Below are 19,314 nucleotides of genomic sequence, written 5' to 3'. Positions count from 1 at the left end.
CCAGAAATGGCGGCGGCTTTTATAGTGCATCATGACATCATTTCAGCAGCCAATCACAGCCATGCCAATAGTTTACATGCCTAACAGGATGTGCCCACACTTCTGAGGATTCCCATTGGCTGAATCAAAGCGAGCGGGCTGATAGCATTATGGGAACTTCCCATTCCGTTATCCGATACGAAAAAAGTATCGGAAGTCAGTATCGGAATTCCGATACAGCTAATATCGGCTGATACCCGATACTTGCGGTATCGGAAAGCTCAACACTAGTAATGATAAATCGCTTTCCCTTTACAGGTAAATCTGCTTGTACCATCATCCATCAGTCCTGATTGAGCTCCAAATGCAAACTCTAATTTTTTGCAGATGTTACTGTGTGGGCCATCGCAAGCTCTGCACGGTTTCTTTTGACTTCATGAGCAAACAAGCAACACCATTTCCACAGTAAGTACACTGGAGAGCAGTCAGCATGGTTTCAGTGCGTCCTGCACATTCAACGGCAAAATCCACTCCTCCATTAGTTAGCTCAGTAATGACCTCATGAATGGGTTTATCGTAAACCTTTGGGTTTAGGCACTCAGTGGCTCCCAGTTGTAAGGCTTTTGGATACTTATCCTTATGTGAACCTACTCCAATGATTCGTGTAGCGCTTGCATCCTTGCATCCTACAATTGATGAAAAACCAACTCCTCCCAAGCCAAAAACAGCACAACTAGAGCGCTTGGTCCCCTTAGCAGTGTTGACAGCTGCACCATATCCAGTAGAAAATCCACAGCCTATAAGACAAACTTCAACAAGGGCACGGGCATCCACTTTGGCAACGTAAATGTCAGACACCACAGTGTATTCAGTGAATGTACTTGTGCATGCGTAATGATAAATCGCTTTGCCTTTACAGGTAAATCTGCTTGCACCATCATCCATCAGTCCTGATTGAGCTCCAAATGCAAACTCTAATTTTTTGCAGATGTTACTGTGATGGCCATCGCAAGCTCTGCACGATTTATTCTGACTTCATGAGCCTTTGGAGGAGCTACTTCAATATCTTCAATGCTGAGGGGCTTGCATGGTTCCCAGGCAATAGCGGCCTTGCATTTAATAGCCTTTCCTGCGGTGCTCATGGTGGTTCCGGTTCAAAGCAATGATGGAGGAGAGAGCGTCAGCTGATGCCTCCTCTCCCATCATTCCCCTCTGCCTCTGACACTGCGGGTGTGTGATGACGTCATCGCGCACTCACTGTGTGCCAGGCAGTGCAGCCATTGAGACAGGAGCCCCCTGAGGAAGCGACGAAATATCAAGCGAAACGTGCGTTGGGGAACGTGGTCACAGCACGGGCAGTCATTATGGGTAATTAACCTCTTCATTCTTTACTTAGTCATGTAGCAGTCTTTGCATACGTAATGTATACATAAATATATTTATTGTTGATACTGTGGTAATTGCAGGTACGCAGGATGCAGTGACGAGTCGCGAGACAATTTGGTGCTTTCTATAATAACTTTTATAAGACTAGAGGGAACTTTCCTCAGTCACGGCTTGATCACCAAAAGCGGTAATGGAGCGCCGACACCAGGGCCTAGCGGGGTACTCGGTATCGGGCCCGTTGATCTCAATGGGAGTGTCACGGAAGCTGTGACCCGGTCCGTGGCCCTGGGGCTCCATGGCAAAAAAGGGGGTGAATGAACAATGAAATAAAGTTTATGAATAGTTTGTGACGCCACCTGTGGTGTTCGGCAAGTGAGGTGTTAGACCGACGCTGCATGCAGATCCTCTGGGACTGGTGGTGGGTTGCAGCCAAGATGGTGAAGATCCCCACAGGTGGAGCCGTAGTCCCAGGGCAGTGTAGATGTAGCAATGGAGGAGAGGCACAGGCGGTGTAGAGGCCGTTGCCCAGATGTAGCTTTGCAGGGTGTAGTGATGCGGGAATAAGTGGAGGACACCAGGGCATGTAGTTCCAAAGCTTTACTCACAGTCTGCAGTTCACACAGATGCCTGCCTCCGTGCTGTGTCCTCCGGGTCCTGGGCTCAGTCAACCTCCAGGCAAGATAGGATGCTCCCTTCGAACACTCCGCCAACATGTACCTTTCTGAATGTCTCCTCTATAGCGCCTTTTACTGAAGTACTCCTAGTACTGAGTTACACTGGAGTGCCTCCTGACAGATGTTCCCAAGAACTCTACTTGTACAGCAGACAGCTGTAGCCTGCTTCGGGGACGCCTTACTCCTGAGTCCCAGCTCACTATCCAAGTTGCTGTTGTGCCCCCCAAGTCTTAGATGGGAGTAGCTCACTACTCCACCGGTGTCTGCTGCAGAGCCTTCAGTATCCATACAACCTCGGGGACCGGGCCCCGGCCTTGCGTTTAGAACTTCTAGGCAGGGTTCTCCTCTAACCAACGTCCTCTCTATTCCATTTTTCTCCTTCATTCTGTACTAATCCCTCTCTCTCATAGAAGGTCAGGTTTCAGTCCAATGTCTTTCTCCTTTCCTTTCCTGTGCCAGCTGGCTCAGATCACTGAGGCAGCTGCAGCACTCCTTCCTCCATCCCTCTTCCAGGAATCCTCACTCCTCTCCGAGTGACTCTCTCTCTCTCTCGCTGACTGACTGACTAACTAACTCTTCCTGCTCTTTATGTAGTCTAAACTCCACCCGCCTCCCAGCACGTTTCGTGTTCCAAGCAGGGAACCACCAAAGGTGCTCTGCTACCCTCTAAGCAAGGAGCCGCAATGTGGCTTTGCTGAACTACCATGTTGTGTGGGATGCGAGTGTTGCAGTGTGGTCAGGAGTTCTCACCTTACCTGGATGGTGGGGCACCACACCTCAGGAGGAGGTGCAGTACCTCTGTGGCGACTGAAGCCTCAGGGGTGCCACAGTAACACGGGTTGCCCTCGCAGGGGCTATAAAACAAGCAAACACAAACGGGTAGAACACGACTACTTCCGGCAATAGCCGGTCACTATAGGGCCGCGGTATGGCTGACTACGGGTCCGTAAATATATAGTCAACTTAGCCGTCCAGGCGTCCCTCGCCATTCGGGATGGTGGTCTTTCGGCGTAGTAGTCGCTGGGCCCAGTTGCTGAGGCGTTGGCGTAGTCTTCGCACGCTCCAGCGCTCTGATGACACTGGAGCCCCACAGGCCCCGGCTGAGTCCTTGGACGGATGGGCCGCAGTTCCCAGACTGGGGCAAGTGGCAGCGATGTAGGGTGGCGAATCACAGACCACCCGCGCAGCTAACGGCTGCGACGGGGAGTCCACGGCCAGCAGAGGCTCGGCCCCTGCTGCGAACCGGTGCGGGACAGTGGTGGCCGGCGGCGGGACTGTACTTGCCGCGAACACTGGTGAGAGCAGGGCGACTGCGGGTGGCGGGGAACAGGTCGCTGCCGCGGGGTGGAGCGAGATGGCAGCGGCCGCGGGCGACCGCGGGTAGGCTGCAGCCGCGGGCTGGAGCGGGGCAGCAAATCTCGGATGATCGCCCTGCCACCGTCCCTCTGGAGTCCTCAGTCAGCATCTTCCCTGGCACTGGTAGGTCGCTCTATCTTGCAGTCGCTCCCACAGTCTCCTGCTGCCTCTGTCACAGTCTGCTCACTCATCGTCCCGGGGATTCCCTGCCTCCTTTATATTGTTCCCTCCTCCAGCCCATCTGTCTGTCACAACAGCCTGTCCTCGAACTCTGTGCCCCGGGGACAGTTTCCCCCGGAACCCAGATGACGGCTCCCTTGGTTCCGGTCCGGACACTTGACGGGGGCCATTCCTCCCACACTACCATGGTGATGTTTATGATTTAGGGGCACTTGTTCAGCATACCATTGCACTGCATGGTTGGCTATATGAGCCTCCTGATACTGAGTGAATCAGCTGCCTGATGTTTACATTAACTCTTTCTATTACTATTGGTTTGACATAGGTTATTTTTTTGCTCTGTCCTGCTATTATGTTCTGCTCATAGTCTGTGGCCATCAGTCTTGTGGATCATGTGTATTCATACATACTAATTGACATATGATATATTTTATTGTACATTTTACTATTTATGTAATTGATGAACTTCTGTATTAATAAATACTTATTTTTCGTTGTATATGGTAAACTCATTTTTTTCTCTGTATTTTCTGATATGTATCTGAGTTTATATACATGAAATTTTCTTGACTTTGTGCTGGTACTTTTTATGTTTATGTAGGAGCCAGACGGGAGCAGCGCATGGCACGAGGAGAGGTGAAAATTGTGGAGTTTTTTAATATATCAGTGAGTTCTGGACTGTGGGGCCATTCTCGGGGGGGGGGGGGGATGTGGACTGTGTTATATATTATGCGGGCTGTGTTATATTCTATGTGGGCTGTGTTATATACTATGTGGACTGTGTTATTTACTATGTGGGCTGTGTTATATATTATGTGGCCTGTGTTATATACTATGTGGCTGTGTTATATACTATGTGGATGTGTTATATACCATGTGGCTGTGTTATATTCTATGTGGGCTGTGTTATATTCTATGTGGCTGTGTTATATACTATGTGGCTGTGTTATATACTATTTGGCTGTGTTATATATTATGTGGCCTGTGTTATATACTATGTGGGCTGTGTTATATACTATGTGGCTGTGTTATATACCATGTGGCTGTGTTATATTCTATGTGGCTGTGTTATATACTTTGTGGCTGTGTTATATACTATGTGGCTGTGTTATATACTATTTGGCTGTGTTATATACTATGTGGACTATGTTATTTACTATGTGGACTGTGTTATATACTATGTGGACTGTGTTATTTACTATGTGGGCTGTGTTATATTCTATGTGGCTGTGTTATATACCATGTGGCTGTGTTATATTCTATGTGGACTGTGTTATATTCTATGTGGCTGTGTTATATACTATGTGGCTGTGTTATATACTATTTGGCTGTGTTATATACTATGTGGACTGTGTTATTTACTATGTGGACTGTGTTATATATTATGTGGCCTGTGTTATATACTATGTGGGCTGTGTTATATACTATGTGGCTGTGTTATATACCATGTGGCTGTGTTATATTCTATGTGGCTGTGTTATATACTTTGTGGCTGTGTTATATACTATGTGGCTGTGTTATATACTATGTGGGCTGTGTTATATACTATGTGGGCTGTGTTATATACTATGTGGCTGTGTTATATACTATGTGGCTGTGTTATATACTATGTGGGCTGTGTTACATATTATGTGGACTGTGTTATATACTATGTGGGCTGTTTTATATACTATGTGGGCTGTGTTACATACTATGTGGACTGTGTTATGTACTATGTGGACTGTGTTATATACTATGTGGGCTGTGTTATATACTATGTGGCCTGTGTTATATACTATGTGGGCTGTGTTATATACTATGTGGCCTGTGTTATATACTATGTGGGCTGTGTTATATACTATGTGGACTGTGTTATATTCTATGTTGGCTGTGTTATATACTATGTGGCCTGTGTTATATACTATGTGGCATGTGTTATATACTATGTGGCTGTGTTATACACTATACTATGTGGCTGTGTTATATACTATGTGGGCTGTGTTTTATACTATGTGGCTGTGTTGTATACTATGTGGGCTGTGTTATATACTATGTGGCCTGTGTTATATACTATGTGGCTGTATTATATACTATGTGGCTGTGTTATATACTATGTGGGCTGTATTATATTCTATGTAGGCTGTATTATATTCTATGTGGGCTGTGTTATATACTATGTGGCTGTGTTATATACTATGTGGATTGTGCTATATACTATGTGGCTGTGTTATATACTATGTGGGCTGTGTTATATACTATGTGGCTGTGTTATATACTATGTGGGCTGTGTTATATATTATGTGGGCTGTATTATATTCTATGTGGGCTGTGTTATATTCTATGTGGCTGTGTTATATACTAAGTGGGCTGTGTTATATACTATGTGGACTGTGTTATATACTATGTGGACTGTGTTATATACTATGTGGTTGTGTTATATGTTATGTGGCCTGTGTTATATACTATGTGACTGTGTTATAAAGTATACTATGTTGCTGGGTTATATACTATGTGGGCTGTGTTATATACTATGTGGACTGTGTTATATACTATGTGGACTGTGTTATATACTATGTGGGCTGTGTTATATACTATGTGGGCTGTGTTATATACTATGTGGACTGTGTTATATACTATGTGGCTGTGTTATATACTATGTGGCTGTGTTATATACTATGTGGACTGTGTTATATGGGATTTGGATGTTTCGCCCCCCGCAGTTCGCCCCCAGCAGTTCGCCCCCGCACATTTCGCCCCCAGCATTTTGCCCCCAGGGTGTTTCGACCCCGCACATTTCACCCCCGCACATTTCGCCCCATACCCAAGGAGCTGCAGCTGTGACAGGTAAGTATGTCAGTTTTTTTGTGTTCTAGGGCAGTAGTCCCCAACCTTTTTTGCACCAGGGACCGGTTTCAAGCAAGACCTTTCTTCCATGGCCCGGCAGGGCGGGGATGGAGGTGTGGCAGGGGTGGGGCTTTGGTCATAAGGGGGCGGGGCTATGGACACGGTTGTAGTGTAGCAGTGCATACTTATAATTAAATAACATTTATAATGTGACTCAACTCACCATAGGTTTTGATTAAGTGCTCCATCACCCCCTTCTCCCCATCATTGCCTTCACCCCATCACTCCCTTCTCCCCATCATTGCCTTCACCCCATCACTCCCTTCTCCCCATCATTGCCTTCACCCCATCACTCCCCTCTCCCCATCATTGCCTTCACCCCATCACTGCTGTCTCCCCATCATTGCCTTCACCCCATCACTGCTGTCTCCCCATCATTGCCTTCACCCCATCACTCCCTTCTCCCCATCATTGCCTTTACCCCATCACTGCCGTCTCTCCATCATTGCCTTCACCCCATCACTCCCCTCTCCCCATCATTGCCTTCACCCCATCACTGCTGTCTCCCCATCATTGCCTTCACCCCATCACTCCCTTCTCCCCATCATTGCCTTTACCCCATCACTCCCTTCTCCCCATCATTGCCTTCACCCCATCACTCCCCTCTCCCCATCATTGCCTTCACCCCATCACTCCCTTCTCCCCATCATTGCCTTCACCCCATCACTGCTGTCTCCCCATCATTGCCTTCACCCCATCACTCCCCTCTCCCCATCATTGCCTTCACCCCATCACTGCCTTCTCCCCATCACTGCCTTCACCCCATCACTGCTGTCTCCCCATCATTGCCTTCTCCCAATCACTGCTGTCTCCCCATCATTGCCTTCACCCCATCACTCCCCTCTCCCCATCATTGCCTTCACCCCATCACTGCCTTCTCCCCATCACTGCCTTCACCCCATCACTGCTGTCTCCCTATCATTGCCTTCACCCCATCACTGCTGTCTCCCCATCATTGCCTTCACCCCATCACTGCTGTCTCCCCATCATTGCCTTCACCCCATCACTGCTGTCTCCCCATTATTTCCTTCACCCCATCACTCCCCTCTCCCCATCATTGCCTTCTCCCCATCATTGCCTTCACCCCATCACTCCCCTCTCCCCATCACTGCCGTCTCTCCATCACTCCCCTCATGGCCTTCTCCTCATGTCCCCATCTCCTCCAGGGCCAGGCTACACAAACACAGACCAACACACACACACACACACACGCACACAACACACACACACACACAACACACGCACACAACACACACACACACGCACACAACACACACACACAACACACACACACACACGCACACAACACACACACACACACACACACAGACATACATACACACACATTATACATACATACACACACATTATACGTACACACACACCACCTCTCTCCTCTCACCTGTCCGCCGCCCGCAATTCCTCGCTCTGACACAGCAGCGGCCGCGCTCTCCTCTCTGTGTCAGAGACAGGAAGCGCGGGCGGCGGGCAGGAAGCTGGACGGGTCCTTGCAGCTCCGCTCCTGCTATTCCCTCTTGCAGGCAGCGGAGCTGCTTGGATCGCTCCCTGGCCGCCGCTAAGAACTGCAGCACGCCACCCCAGCCCCCGCTACGCCACTGACCGCCCCTGGCTCCCCTTGTGTCCGCGGACCGGCAAGGGCACTGCAGCGGCCCGGTGCTGGGTCGCGGACCGGCGGTTGGGGACCCCTGTTCTAGGGTGATAATACTCCTTTAAGGCCAGCCAGATGAGACACTGGGTGAGCTGCTGAAAAGGCAGCCACAGGAATCCCCAGCAATTGGGGTCCTGTATATTTTACCCTCAGGTATGTTCAGCCCTAGATGTTTTGTTCCCTGCATGTTGACCCCAAAAGCTGAGGGTGAAACATCAGGGGTCAACATGCTAGGGGCAAAACATCAGATGGCGACCCATCCAGGGACAAAATGCTGTAGGTGAAACATCCGGGGGCGAAACATCCAGGGGCGAAACGCTGGGGGTGAAATGTGCGGTGGCGAAACATCCTGGGGGCCAAATGCTGGGGGCAAAATGTACCTGGGGCGAACTGCTGGAGGCAAATTGCTGGGGGCGAAGCTTCCTATAACCGCTCTTAATAGGGTGCATTTCCTGGAGTTGGACAATGCATTATTCTGCACATTGCTTCCTTCTAGAATTCCTGCCCATGATAAGGAGATTAAAGATTTTCTCTATTTCCTATTTTCAGTAACAAAACAAAGGTTCAGGAAGAAGATGAGCTGATAGAAATAATAAGTGATGACCCAGGTAAGTACAATAATGTGGGTCTATAAAAAAAAAAGCAAATGAACTGCATATTTTTTTTTACTGCTTAAAGGGTAGGAGAACTTATTTTTTGGATAGAGGAAAAAACGATTGTACCGTGATGGAAAAAGCGGACACATTGACCAAAAATGGATGAAAATTTTCTCTTTGCATGCAAAAACAACCCCAAAACATCTGAATGAGGCCTAAAGGTACTGTCACACTTAGCGATGTACCAGCGATCCCGACCAGCGATATGACGCGGTCAGGATCGCTGGTGCATCGCTAAGTGGTCGCTAGTGAGCTGCCACACTGGCAGATCTCACCAGCGACATCGCTGGGGACGGGGGTCGCTACTTACCTGTCACACCAGGCGATCCTGCATCCTCCCGCCCGGCTCCACGCGTCGCTCGTCATCACAACAGGAAGCTGACGACGAGAAGCGGTCCTGAACGTTCTCGCGCGATCAGCGATAACCAGGGGGGGAGCGGGTTGTAGGTAAGTATCACACACAGCGATATCGCTAGCAATATCGCTATAACGTCACAAGTTATAGCGATATTGCTAGCGATATCGCTTAGTGTGACAGTACCTTTACTAATTTTGAGTTGGCCTCCTCCATTACACCCAAAGAAATAATTACATTATCTTCTCCTGTTTTTCACAAACAGAGCGTCTCTTCAATATCAGAAAAGAGGAAATAGTGGACTGGGTAAGGTCAGTGGAAGGCTGAAAGAGACGAAGAAAGAATACAATCAAGATTTATAGACAACATTATTATTATTATTATTATTATTATTATTATTATTATACAATTTATAGCGCCATTTATCCATGGCGCTTTACATGTGAAAAGGGGCAAATATAGACAAGTACAATAAACATGAGCAGTACAAGACACACATAAGTACAAAAGGAGAGAGGACCCTGCCCGCAAGGGCTCACAGTCTACAGGGTTGGGTGAGGATACACTAGGAGAGGGTAGAGCTGGTTGTGCGGCGGATCAGTAGACTGTGGGTCACTGCAGGTTATAGGTTTGTCGGAAGAGCTGGGTCTTCAGGTTCTTTTTGAAGGTTTCCATGGTAGGCGAGAGTCTGATGTGTAGGGGGAGGGAATTCCAGAGAATCGGGGAAGCACAGGAGAAGTCTTGTATGCGGTTGTGGGAAGAAGAGATAAGAGGGAGAGTAGAGAAGGAGATCTTGAGAGGATCGAAGGTTGCATGCTGGTAGGTACCGGGAGACCATGTCACAGATGTAAGGAAGAGACAGGCTGTGGGTGGCTTTGTATATCATAGTTAGGGTTTTGAACTGGAGCCTCTGCACAATAGGAAGCCAATGAAGGGCTTGGCATAGGGGAGAAGCTGGGGAATAACGGGGAGACAGGTGGATTAGTCGTGCAGCAGAATGTAGGATGGATTGGAGTGGTGCCAGAGTGCTAGAGGTGAGGCCAGAGAGTAGGAGGTTGCAGTAGTCAAGGCCGGAGATGATAAGGGCATGCACTAGTGTTTTTGCGGTGTCATGGTCAAGGAATGCACGGATCCGGGAAATATTTTTGAGATTGCGACAGCAGGAGGTTAAGGTTTGGATAAGTGGCTTGAAAGCGAGGGCAGAGTCGAGGATCACCCCGAGGCACCGAGCATGAGGGACTGGGGAAAGTGAGCAACCATTGACATTGATGGATAAGTCTGGTGGAGGGGTAGAGTGAGATGGGGGAAAGATTATGAATTCTGTTTTGTCCATGTTCAGTTTTAGAAAGCGAGCAGAGAAGAAAGCTGAAATAGCGGACAGACATTGTGGGATTTTGGTCAGTAAGGAGGTGAGGTCAGGTCCAGATAGGTAGATCTGCGTGTCATCGGCATAGAGATGATACTGCAAGCTGTGGAATTCTATGAGCTGTCCCAGGCCAAAGTTGTAGATGGAGAAGAGTAGGGGTCCTAGAACTGAGCCTTGAGGAACACTGACAGAGAATGGGAAAGGTGAGGAGGTGGTGTGGGAGAGGGAGACACAGAATGATCAGTCTGTTAGATATGATGAGATCCAGGATAGGGCCAAGCCTGTGATGCCCAGAGATGAGAGAATCTGGAGCAGGAGGGAATGGTCCACAGTGTCGAAGGCAGAAGACAGGTCCAGGAGAAGAAGGACTGAGTATTGTCGCTTGCTCTTGGCGGTTAGTAGGTCGTTGGTGACTTTAGTTATGGCAGTTTCAGTTGAGTGGTGCAGTCGGAAGCCTGATTGTAAGTGGTCAAAGAGGGAGCAGGAGGAGAGGTGGGAGGACAGTTCAAGATGGACAACATCAACAATATCATCATTACCACCAGTGAGATCATCACTACCATCATCATCATTACCACCGGTGAGCTCATCACTACCATCATCATCATTACCACCAGTGAGGTCATCACTACCATCATCATCAATACCACCAGTGAACGGTTTTGTCAGCAGATCGTCAGTATTCTCACAAATAAATCTAAAGAGAATAGAACATCAGAAAGTTTCCTGAATGCAAAAAACTTTCTTAAAAATAAAAGCAGAAAATGTGATAGTTTCACATTTATACCTGTACGTACTGTGACAAATATTGTCTGTGTAATCATATTATAATATTTATTGCCCCCAATTTTTTTTAACTCTCAACTTTTTTTTTTATTTCAGTCTTTGACATATACCCTTCACTTTTCTACTGTTGGGATATGGGTATTTTTTCCTTAAAATTCATGTATTTGGGGCTAAAAATCATTTTTTCAACTAGGTTTTATTAATGAACTTTACACCAAATGAGATGTCCCTTTTCAGAGATTCCTTGACGAGGTGGGTTGGGTTGATCTTTGAGGGATGCGTCCGCCATGCAGGGTCGGTTTTAGACAAAGTGGGGCCCTTGACGAAAGCTTAAAGTGGGTCTGCAAATGCTCACATATCGCTCCATCACTCAGAAACATTTCTGTTGTATTTACTTGCGCTGAGTTCAGGCCGCTAAACGAGCCCGATCGACAATATTGAAGTCATTCAACGCTTGTTTCCTGGAATTTTTAGGGTATCTGCACACGTTCAGTAATTGGCAGCGATTTGTATGCAGCGCATGTCCGCTACGTCCATAGTGTTGCCAGCTATTGAATGCAGGTGATTCTGAATGTGTCCATTGAACTGTGCAGAATTAAACCTTCAAATACATTGTACGGGTGAGATTTATCTTACGGAGGCTTGTGTCTCTGCAAGATAAATAGACATGCTGCGAACTGGAGAGACACGCCACATGTCCATCTCTGGGTGATCCGCGGGCATCGGTGCACGCACAGTAGGCATGGGATTTCTTGAAATCCCATCCGCTATGCTGTAACATCTGGATGCTGCACAGGTACGCAGCATCCAACCCACATCATTTACTGACCGTATGCACCTACCCTTACTCTGGCTGAGGGAGAATGATTGGTGCAGATAGTCCTTGATACTGTATAATGCAGGTCCCATATAGTACATATAGTAAAATGCGCTCCCATGGTCCTTGATAGAGTATACTGCAACCCCCCTCAGAGTATAAAGCAGCCCCTCAGAGTATAATGCGGCCCCCCACAAACACACACACACACATAGTGCAGCCCTCACACACAGTATAATGCAGAACCCACACCCACAGTATTATGCAGCCCCTTCAGAGAATAATCAAATCAAAATCAAATCAAAGTTATTATCGCCAAGTACATATTACATATATACAAGGAATTCTTTGTGGCAAAGAGGCAACATAATATATAACAACAGATACAACAAGTAACATCTAACAAGACAGATACAGTATATAGTCTACACATGACGATTTAATTGTTGAACAGAGAGTGGATAGAAGCTGTTCATATGGCGGTTGGTGCTGCATTTGGGGACTCTGAAGCGACGTCCTGAAGGGAGTAGTTGGAATGAGGAGTGTCCCGGGTGAGAGGGATCGGATGAAATTTTCAATGCGTGGGATCGAATACTCTTATCATAAAGATCCTGGATTTTAGGCAGGGGGAACCTATAATTCTCTCTGCTGTTCTGAAAGTCCTTTGTAAGCGGAGTTTGTCATGCGCAGTGGCTCCCCCATACCAGACTATCAGAGAGGAACAAATCACAGATCTGATGACAGCATTAAAGAATAAGATCAGCAGATTCTTAGACAAACCATATCTTTTCAGCTGACGCAGGAAGAACATCCTCTGTTGTGCTTTTCTTATAACAGCATCCACGTTTTTCTCCCATTTAAGATCATGAGAGATGATAACACCAAGGAATTTGGTCTCTGTGACCCTAAGAACCACTTCGTCATGGATGTAGATTGGAAGTATCTCATGTTGATCTTTCCGAAAATCCACAACCATCTCAGCAGTTTTTTTAGTGTTGAGTACAAGATTATTGGCTTTACACCAGTCACATATTCTTTCCACCTCACTCCGATACAAGTCTTCAGCATTTCCCCTGATGAGACCAATCAGTGTCATATCATCGGCAAATTTCAAGATTTTTACTGAGTCTGCTGAAGAGATGCAATCATTCGTATAGAGAGAAAACAGTAACGGGGACAAAACACACCCCTGAGGTGCCCCGATGTTTGTGACCAAGGTGTCCGAAGTGAATGGTCCAACTTTTACACTCTGTATAATGCAGCTCCCTCAGAGTATAATGCAGCCCTTTCAGATTATAATACAGCCCTCCCACACACACAGTATAATGTAGACCCCAGAGTATAAAGCAGCCCCCTCAGAGTATAATGCAGCCCCACACACACAGTATAATTCATCCCCCCACAAACACACACAAAGTATAGTGCAGCCCCCACACACAGTATAATGCAGCCCCCCACACAGTATAATGCAGCCCCCACACACAGTTTAATGCAGCCCCCACACATACAAAGTATAGTGCAGTCCCCCAAACACACAGTATAGTGCAGTCCCCCCACACACACAGAATAGTGCAGACACACAAAAAAACAGTATAGTGCATTCTCCCCACACACAGTATAATGCAGACAACACAGTATAGTGCAGTCCCCCACACACAGTATAGTGCAGCAGACAAACACACACCAAAGTATAGTGCAGTCCCCCATACACATTATAGTGCAGCAGACATACACAACACAGTATAGTGCAGCCCCCTACACACAGTATAGTGCAGACAACACAGTATAGTGCAGTCAACCCCACACACAGTATTGTACAGCAGATATACACACTCCAAAGTATAGTGCAGTCCCTCCATACACACTATAGTGCAGCAGACATACACAACACAGTATAGTGGAGGCCCCCACACACACAGTATAGTGCAGACAACACACTATAGTGCAGTCACCCCACACACAGTATAGTACAGCAGACACACACACACACACCAAAGTATAGTGCAGTCCCCCCATACACACTATAGTTCAGCAGACATACACAACACAGTATAGTGCAGTCCCCCCATACACACTATAGTTCAGCAGACATACACAACACAGTATAGTGCAGTCCCCCCATACACAGAATAGTACAGCAGACACACACACACAGTACTTACCTGCTGCTCTCGCTTCTGCATACTGCAGAGCTTCTCAGCTTCAAATCAGCTCCCCTGTTGGTACATGCTGAGTCAGAGGCGAGTGATGGGAGAGGGAGCATCACATGATGCTCTTTCCTTCGTTACTGCTTTCAACTGTATCGTCATCTATAATTTGATATGATTATTAACAGGTTGGCTTAAGATTATTTCAAGGTTTTCTATGGGTCTGATCACTTTGATAATAGCTACAGTAACGAGGCGTACGGAGCAGAGTCGCATGTGTACGAGGTGTACGGAGCGGAGCCACGTATGTATGAGGTGGATGGAGCGGAGCCGTGTGTGTACGAGGTGTATTAAGTTTGAAAGGAATGGCGCCCGCCAGCTCAAATTTTTTTTATGTGCGGCACATTTACTCTGCCAAGTTTGAGACCTCTGCTGTAAAGTGTCAGATCACTGATCTGACACTTTGCAGTGCACTGTGTAAGATCAGCGATCTGACATGTACTGCAGGAGGCTTTCTCAACGCCTAATCTCAGCAGGCACTGAGAAATCCACCTCCCTGCAGGACCCCGAAGGCCCCCGCGGCCATCTTGGATCCGGGGGCCTGCACTGTTCCCTGCGTGATTCTTCCCTATGCCCATGTTTGATCGCAGTGTGCCAGGGGTTAATGTGCCGGGGGCAGTCCGTGACCGCCTCTGGCACATAGTGCCGGGTGTCAGCTGTGATAATCAGCTGAGACCCGGCCAATATCAGCGGCGCTCCCCCCGTGAGCGCTGCTGATCGCTATGACGTACTATCCCGTCCATGGGAATTAAGTCCCAGGTCACATGGACGGGATAGTACATCATATGACAGAAAGGGGTTAATATGGAGCATCTTATAGGGCCACCATTAACCTTTGTGCAGCATTATATGGGGCATATATTAATATGGAGCATCTTATGGGGCCACCATTTTACTTTTATTAGTATCTATTTTTATTTTTGAAATTTACCAGTAGCTGCTGCATTTTCCACCCTCAGCTTATACTCAAGTCAATAAGTTTTCCTAGTTTTTTGTGACGAAATTAGGGGCCTCGGGTGATGCTCAGGTCGGCTTATACTCGAGTATATATGGTATGTCAAATTGGTAGCTAGACCCTAGTGGGTCTTGCACAGTGTCATTTTTACTACAGTCCACAGATGTAATTTAGATCCCTAATCTCACCTCTGTTTTACCAGCATGATGAATTAATAGGAAAAACACATGGTATTGATGGAGCTGTTGTTTTCCTGCCAAAGAAACTCAATAAGATCAATGAGGTGGTTAGCCGCACACGGAATGGAGAAATAGTAAAGATGACAATTAGTTTCACATTTGAGTTAAAACTCTCTTCACCAATTTGCTTTCACTTTTACAACATTATATTCCGAAGCCTTGAAGAAAAAGATGAATATATTGTGAAGCAAATAGGTGTGAATAATTATCACCCAATTGATGTTACATAAGTCAAATCAATCCTATAAAGAGAGCACGGCACTCAGGAATAGCTTGGTTGTTGGTGCTCAAGTCGGGTATCCAACCCATCAATAAAAAAATGACAAAAATCTTTGCAGTCAATATGTGAAATATTCAGACACTTTTATTTTGTGCATCCAGACAGAAAGGTTTAAACGTTTTCGGTCCAGCATAGGACCTTCATCAGAAAAATCTCGTTTACTGAAATAAATAAATCCTTGCAATGGTAGCCAAAAGAAGGACAAAGTAGAGAGTCTGGATGGCCAGTGGAAATGTTAAATGGCTGGCGTCTGGAAAGCGTATGTGGACTGAGCCGTCCAAAGTCATAAGTCAAAACATACACAACCTAACAATGGGGAATTGATTTACCACCAAAATTTTGAAGTATGAGACTAAGATAAGATAAGATAATCCTTTAATCGTCCCACCAAGGGGAAATTCAGAGCATTACAGCAGCAAGGCAGGAACAAGTACAGATACAGATTATTACACTGACAGTAGGTAGGTACATATACGAAAAAAAAAAAAGAAAGATGTAACCGGACTATCACAACTTTGGATCTATCAGTTCACTGTTTGGGTCGTTCTCCATTTTGGACAGTGCTGGTTATACAGCCTAACTGCAGCAGGAAGGAAGGACTTTCGATAGCGCTCCCTCTCACATTTAGGATGAAGTAGCCGGTCACTGACAGTACTGCACATCTTTGTCACGGTCTCATGCATGGGATGGGAATCATTCTGCACCATGTAGCTCACCTTGGCCAGTATCCTCCTGTCGCCTACTTCCTGAACTGGATCAAGGGGGCATCCCAGGACAGAGCTGACCCTTTTAATCAGTTTGTCCAGCCTATTTCTGTCCCTGGTTGATATGCCACTACCCCAGCACGCCACACCAAAGAAGATGACTGATGCCACAACAGAGTTGGAGAAGGATGCAAGGAGTGCCCCTCTAACTCCGAAGGCCCTCAGCCTTCAGAGCAGATAAAGCCTACTTTGGCCCTTCCTGTACACTGCATCCAAGTGATGGGCCCAGTCAAGCTTATTATTGAGGATCACACCAAGGTACTTATAGGTGTCCTGAACCTTTACAAACTGAGGTCGGTTCGTGAGGTAGTTAAGGATCCAGGTGGAGAGTTGGAGGTCCACGCCAACAAGGCCCAGTTTGTCTCTCAGTAGAGCTGGCTGTATGGTATTAAAAGCGCTAGAGAAATCGAAGAACATTCTCACAGTGTTCCCAGGTTTCTCCAGGTGAGAGAGAGTCCTATCTAGAAGGTGGATAATGGCATCATCCACACCAATGCCCGGCCTGTAGGCAAACTGGAGAGGGTCCATATCCGAGCTCACTAGAGGACGGAGACGTGTGAGAACCAATCTCTCTAGTACCTTCATCAGGTGTGATGTCAATGCTAGAGGTCTATAGTCATTAAGGTCTTTCGGATAAGGTTTCTTCGGAACTGGTACCACACACGATAATTTCCACAATTGTGGTACTATACCTATTCTCAGGCTCATATTGAACAGATATGTAATGATCTCACTCAGCTGGTGCCCGCAGGTTTTGATTAGCCTTGCACTGATGCCGTTGTGAAGTACAGTATTCAGATGTACAGAACATCTTGTTCTCCGGGATCCATTTTTGTGCTTGCGACGCCATTTTGCTGTTTACGAGTTAAATTTTGTAACTTAACTAGATGAAAGTTCACGGCTGTTATGAAACCAGACTGTTCCAGCTTGTACAAGATATAAGATATGAGATGAGACCCTAAAAGAATGTGCTATTGTTCTATATTCTACGTCACGCAGCTAGGGACATATTCTGATTCTCTTACAATACTATTGGCTTACATGTATTACGATTCTATTGGTAGATGTATACTTTGCATAATTAAGCAGAATGCTATGTAATGTGAGATTCAGTAAAGGGGCTCAGTGATCTGGCTCGATCCTCCCGTACAGAGACCCCCGTCTCCGTGTGGTCATTCCCAGTTGCTAGCAACGCCCTGTGAATTAATTTGGAAATCACTGGCTCAACCGTGAAGGGTTAATTTAGCCCTACCTCAACACCGTCAGGACCTGCAGCCTTCAAAACTTTGATCTTATCCAGTTCTTTTGCAACCTGGGTACTTGTGAAGAACAGACCCTGGCTCAGTTGACAAGTTGCAGCAGGGGGTGAGGTTATTGTAGCAGAGAGGTGTGAATGATATGCAGGGGCAGGAGCAGCCAGTGTGTGATTAAATCTGTTAAAGAATAGATTAAGTTCATTAAGCCCCTCTTTATTTACAACCATCCTGGCGACAGTCTGTCTATGCCCAGATATAGACTTTAGACCCTCCCAGACTTCATGAATCCTTTTCTCTGACAATTTCAGTTCAATCTTTGTCTTATAATTAGCCTTTCCCTGCCTGATTAGATTCTTCAGATCTTTCTGCACTTCTCTCAGCCTGCCCTTGTCACCTGATCTGAAGGCCAACTTCTCTTTGAGAAGAGCCTTTATTCCGGGGCTGATCCCTGGTTTATTGTTAGAGAAGCACCTCACTACTTTTGTGGGTACCATGTTGTCTACACAGAAATTAATGTAGTCCGTTATACAGTGTGTGAGACCATCCATGTCATCACCATATGAATCTTGCAGCACTTCCCAAGTGGTTGTTTCAAAGCAGTCTCTCAGTGAGGCAGGTAACATACTGTGTGCAACTGGGTAGTATAGATGCTGGAGACTAGGAGACAAGATGACTAGTGTCAACTTGAGGATTGATATGAGCCACAAAGTCCTTCAAAATGAAACTGTTCTGGATGTAATGATGCTTGCATTAAAGAACTGATTGGCCAGATATGTACGGGGTCAGGATGACCGGGCTGCGGGTACATGTGCTGCATCGGGTCCAGAATTGTCAAGGCTGCGTCCCCTATTTCCCAGGGGAAGGAATAGGGGAATGGACAGACCCCATTACCCAGGAAGAGGGGGCATGTTTAGACAGGGAACCTGTCCGGAAGCTGAGGAAAAAAATGCAAAGTAGGAGTGAGTCCCCAGCTGTGAGCGTGTGAGCAGCAAGGGGGGCAGTGCACTACGCACCCAAAGCGCCGACGCCGCGACGAACTGTAGCAGACGTACAGACCCAGTGACCTAGAGGCAGGGGGCCAGCTTAAGAGAAAGCGGGCATGACAGCAGAGATTTTTGGCGTGGACAAGCAGCGCATAGGAGGCTGAGCAGTGTGCTCCATCCTTAGAGCACTGGCGCTGCAAAGGACTGTTCCCGTTGGCTCCCGCCACTAAAAGTGATACTGCCAGAGAGCGAGGCGCTGTGTGCCCACTGACCACCAGAGAGCGAGGCGCTGTGCGTTCCTTGACCATGAGTACCACGCACATGCGCAGTAGAGAGAGCAAGTTCATGCCACGTGTTCAGCGTGGATAACCAATAATTATAAGGCACAGAGGAATGACAGAGGACGTTGGTGTGGTCAGCAAGGTACTCCCTCAGCATTTTCCCAAACTTTGCACTCTTTGTGAGAGTCCCCCGTGCCTCGGGGTCAGGGCGATGGGATGGTCTGAGAAAACTCTCCCCGAAC

The 19,314-nt window shown here is 46.9% G+C and overlaps 1 protein-coding gene across 1 annotated transcript; it reads right to left on the bottom strand.

The window, feature by feature from the left end:
* Nucleotides 1-369: 369 nt before the first annotated feature.
* On the bottom strand, nucleotides 370-14,290 carry LOC141088175 (NADP-dependent alcohol dehydrogenase-like). Its single transcript, XM_073574099.1, has 3 exons — nucleotides 14,270-14,290; nucleotides 9,376-9,461; nucleotides 370-973 (listed from the first exon to the last, which is right to left on the bottom strand). The coding sequence occupies exons 1-3, from the start codon at nucleotides 14,288-14,290 to the stop codon at nucleotides 370-372; spliced, it is 711 nt and encodes a 236-aa protein (XP_073430200.1).
* Between the last annotated feature and the right edge of the window lie 5,024 nt (nucleotides 14,291-19,314).

This window comes from Dendrobates tinctorius, unplaced genomic scaffold (genome assembly GCF_039654945.1).
Source record: "Dendrobates tinctorius isolate UK_male_01 unplaced genomic scaffold, ASM3965494v1 ptg000038l, whole genome shotgun sequence".
Lineage (NCBI taxonomy): Eukaryota > Metazoa > Chordata > Amphibia > Anura > Dendrobatidae > Dendrobates > Dendrobates tinctorius.
This window is presented reverse-complemented; position numbering and strand designations above follow the sequence as displayed.

Bases quoted from the DNA above. Each gene is read 5' to 3' on its own strand.
- LOC141088175 (XM_073574099.1), bottom strand. From the start codon at position 14,290: ATGCAGAAGCGAGAGCAGCAG. The intron at 9,462-14,269 runs GTAAGTACTGTG...CGTCTCTTTCAG, and splicing joins TGCAGAAGCGAGAGCAGCAG to CCTTCCACTGACCTTACCCA. The intron at 974-9,375 runs GTAATTATTTCT...TGGCCATCACAG, and splicing joins GAAAAACAGGAGAAGATAAT to TAACATCTGCAAAAAATTAG.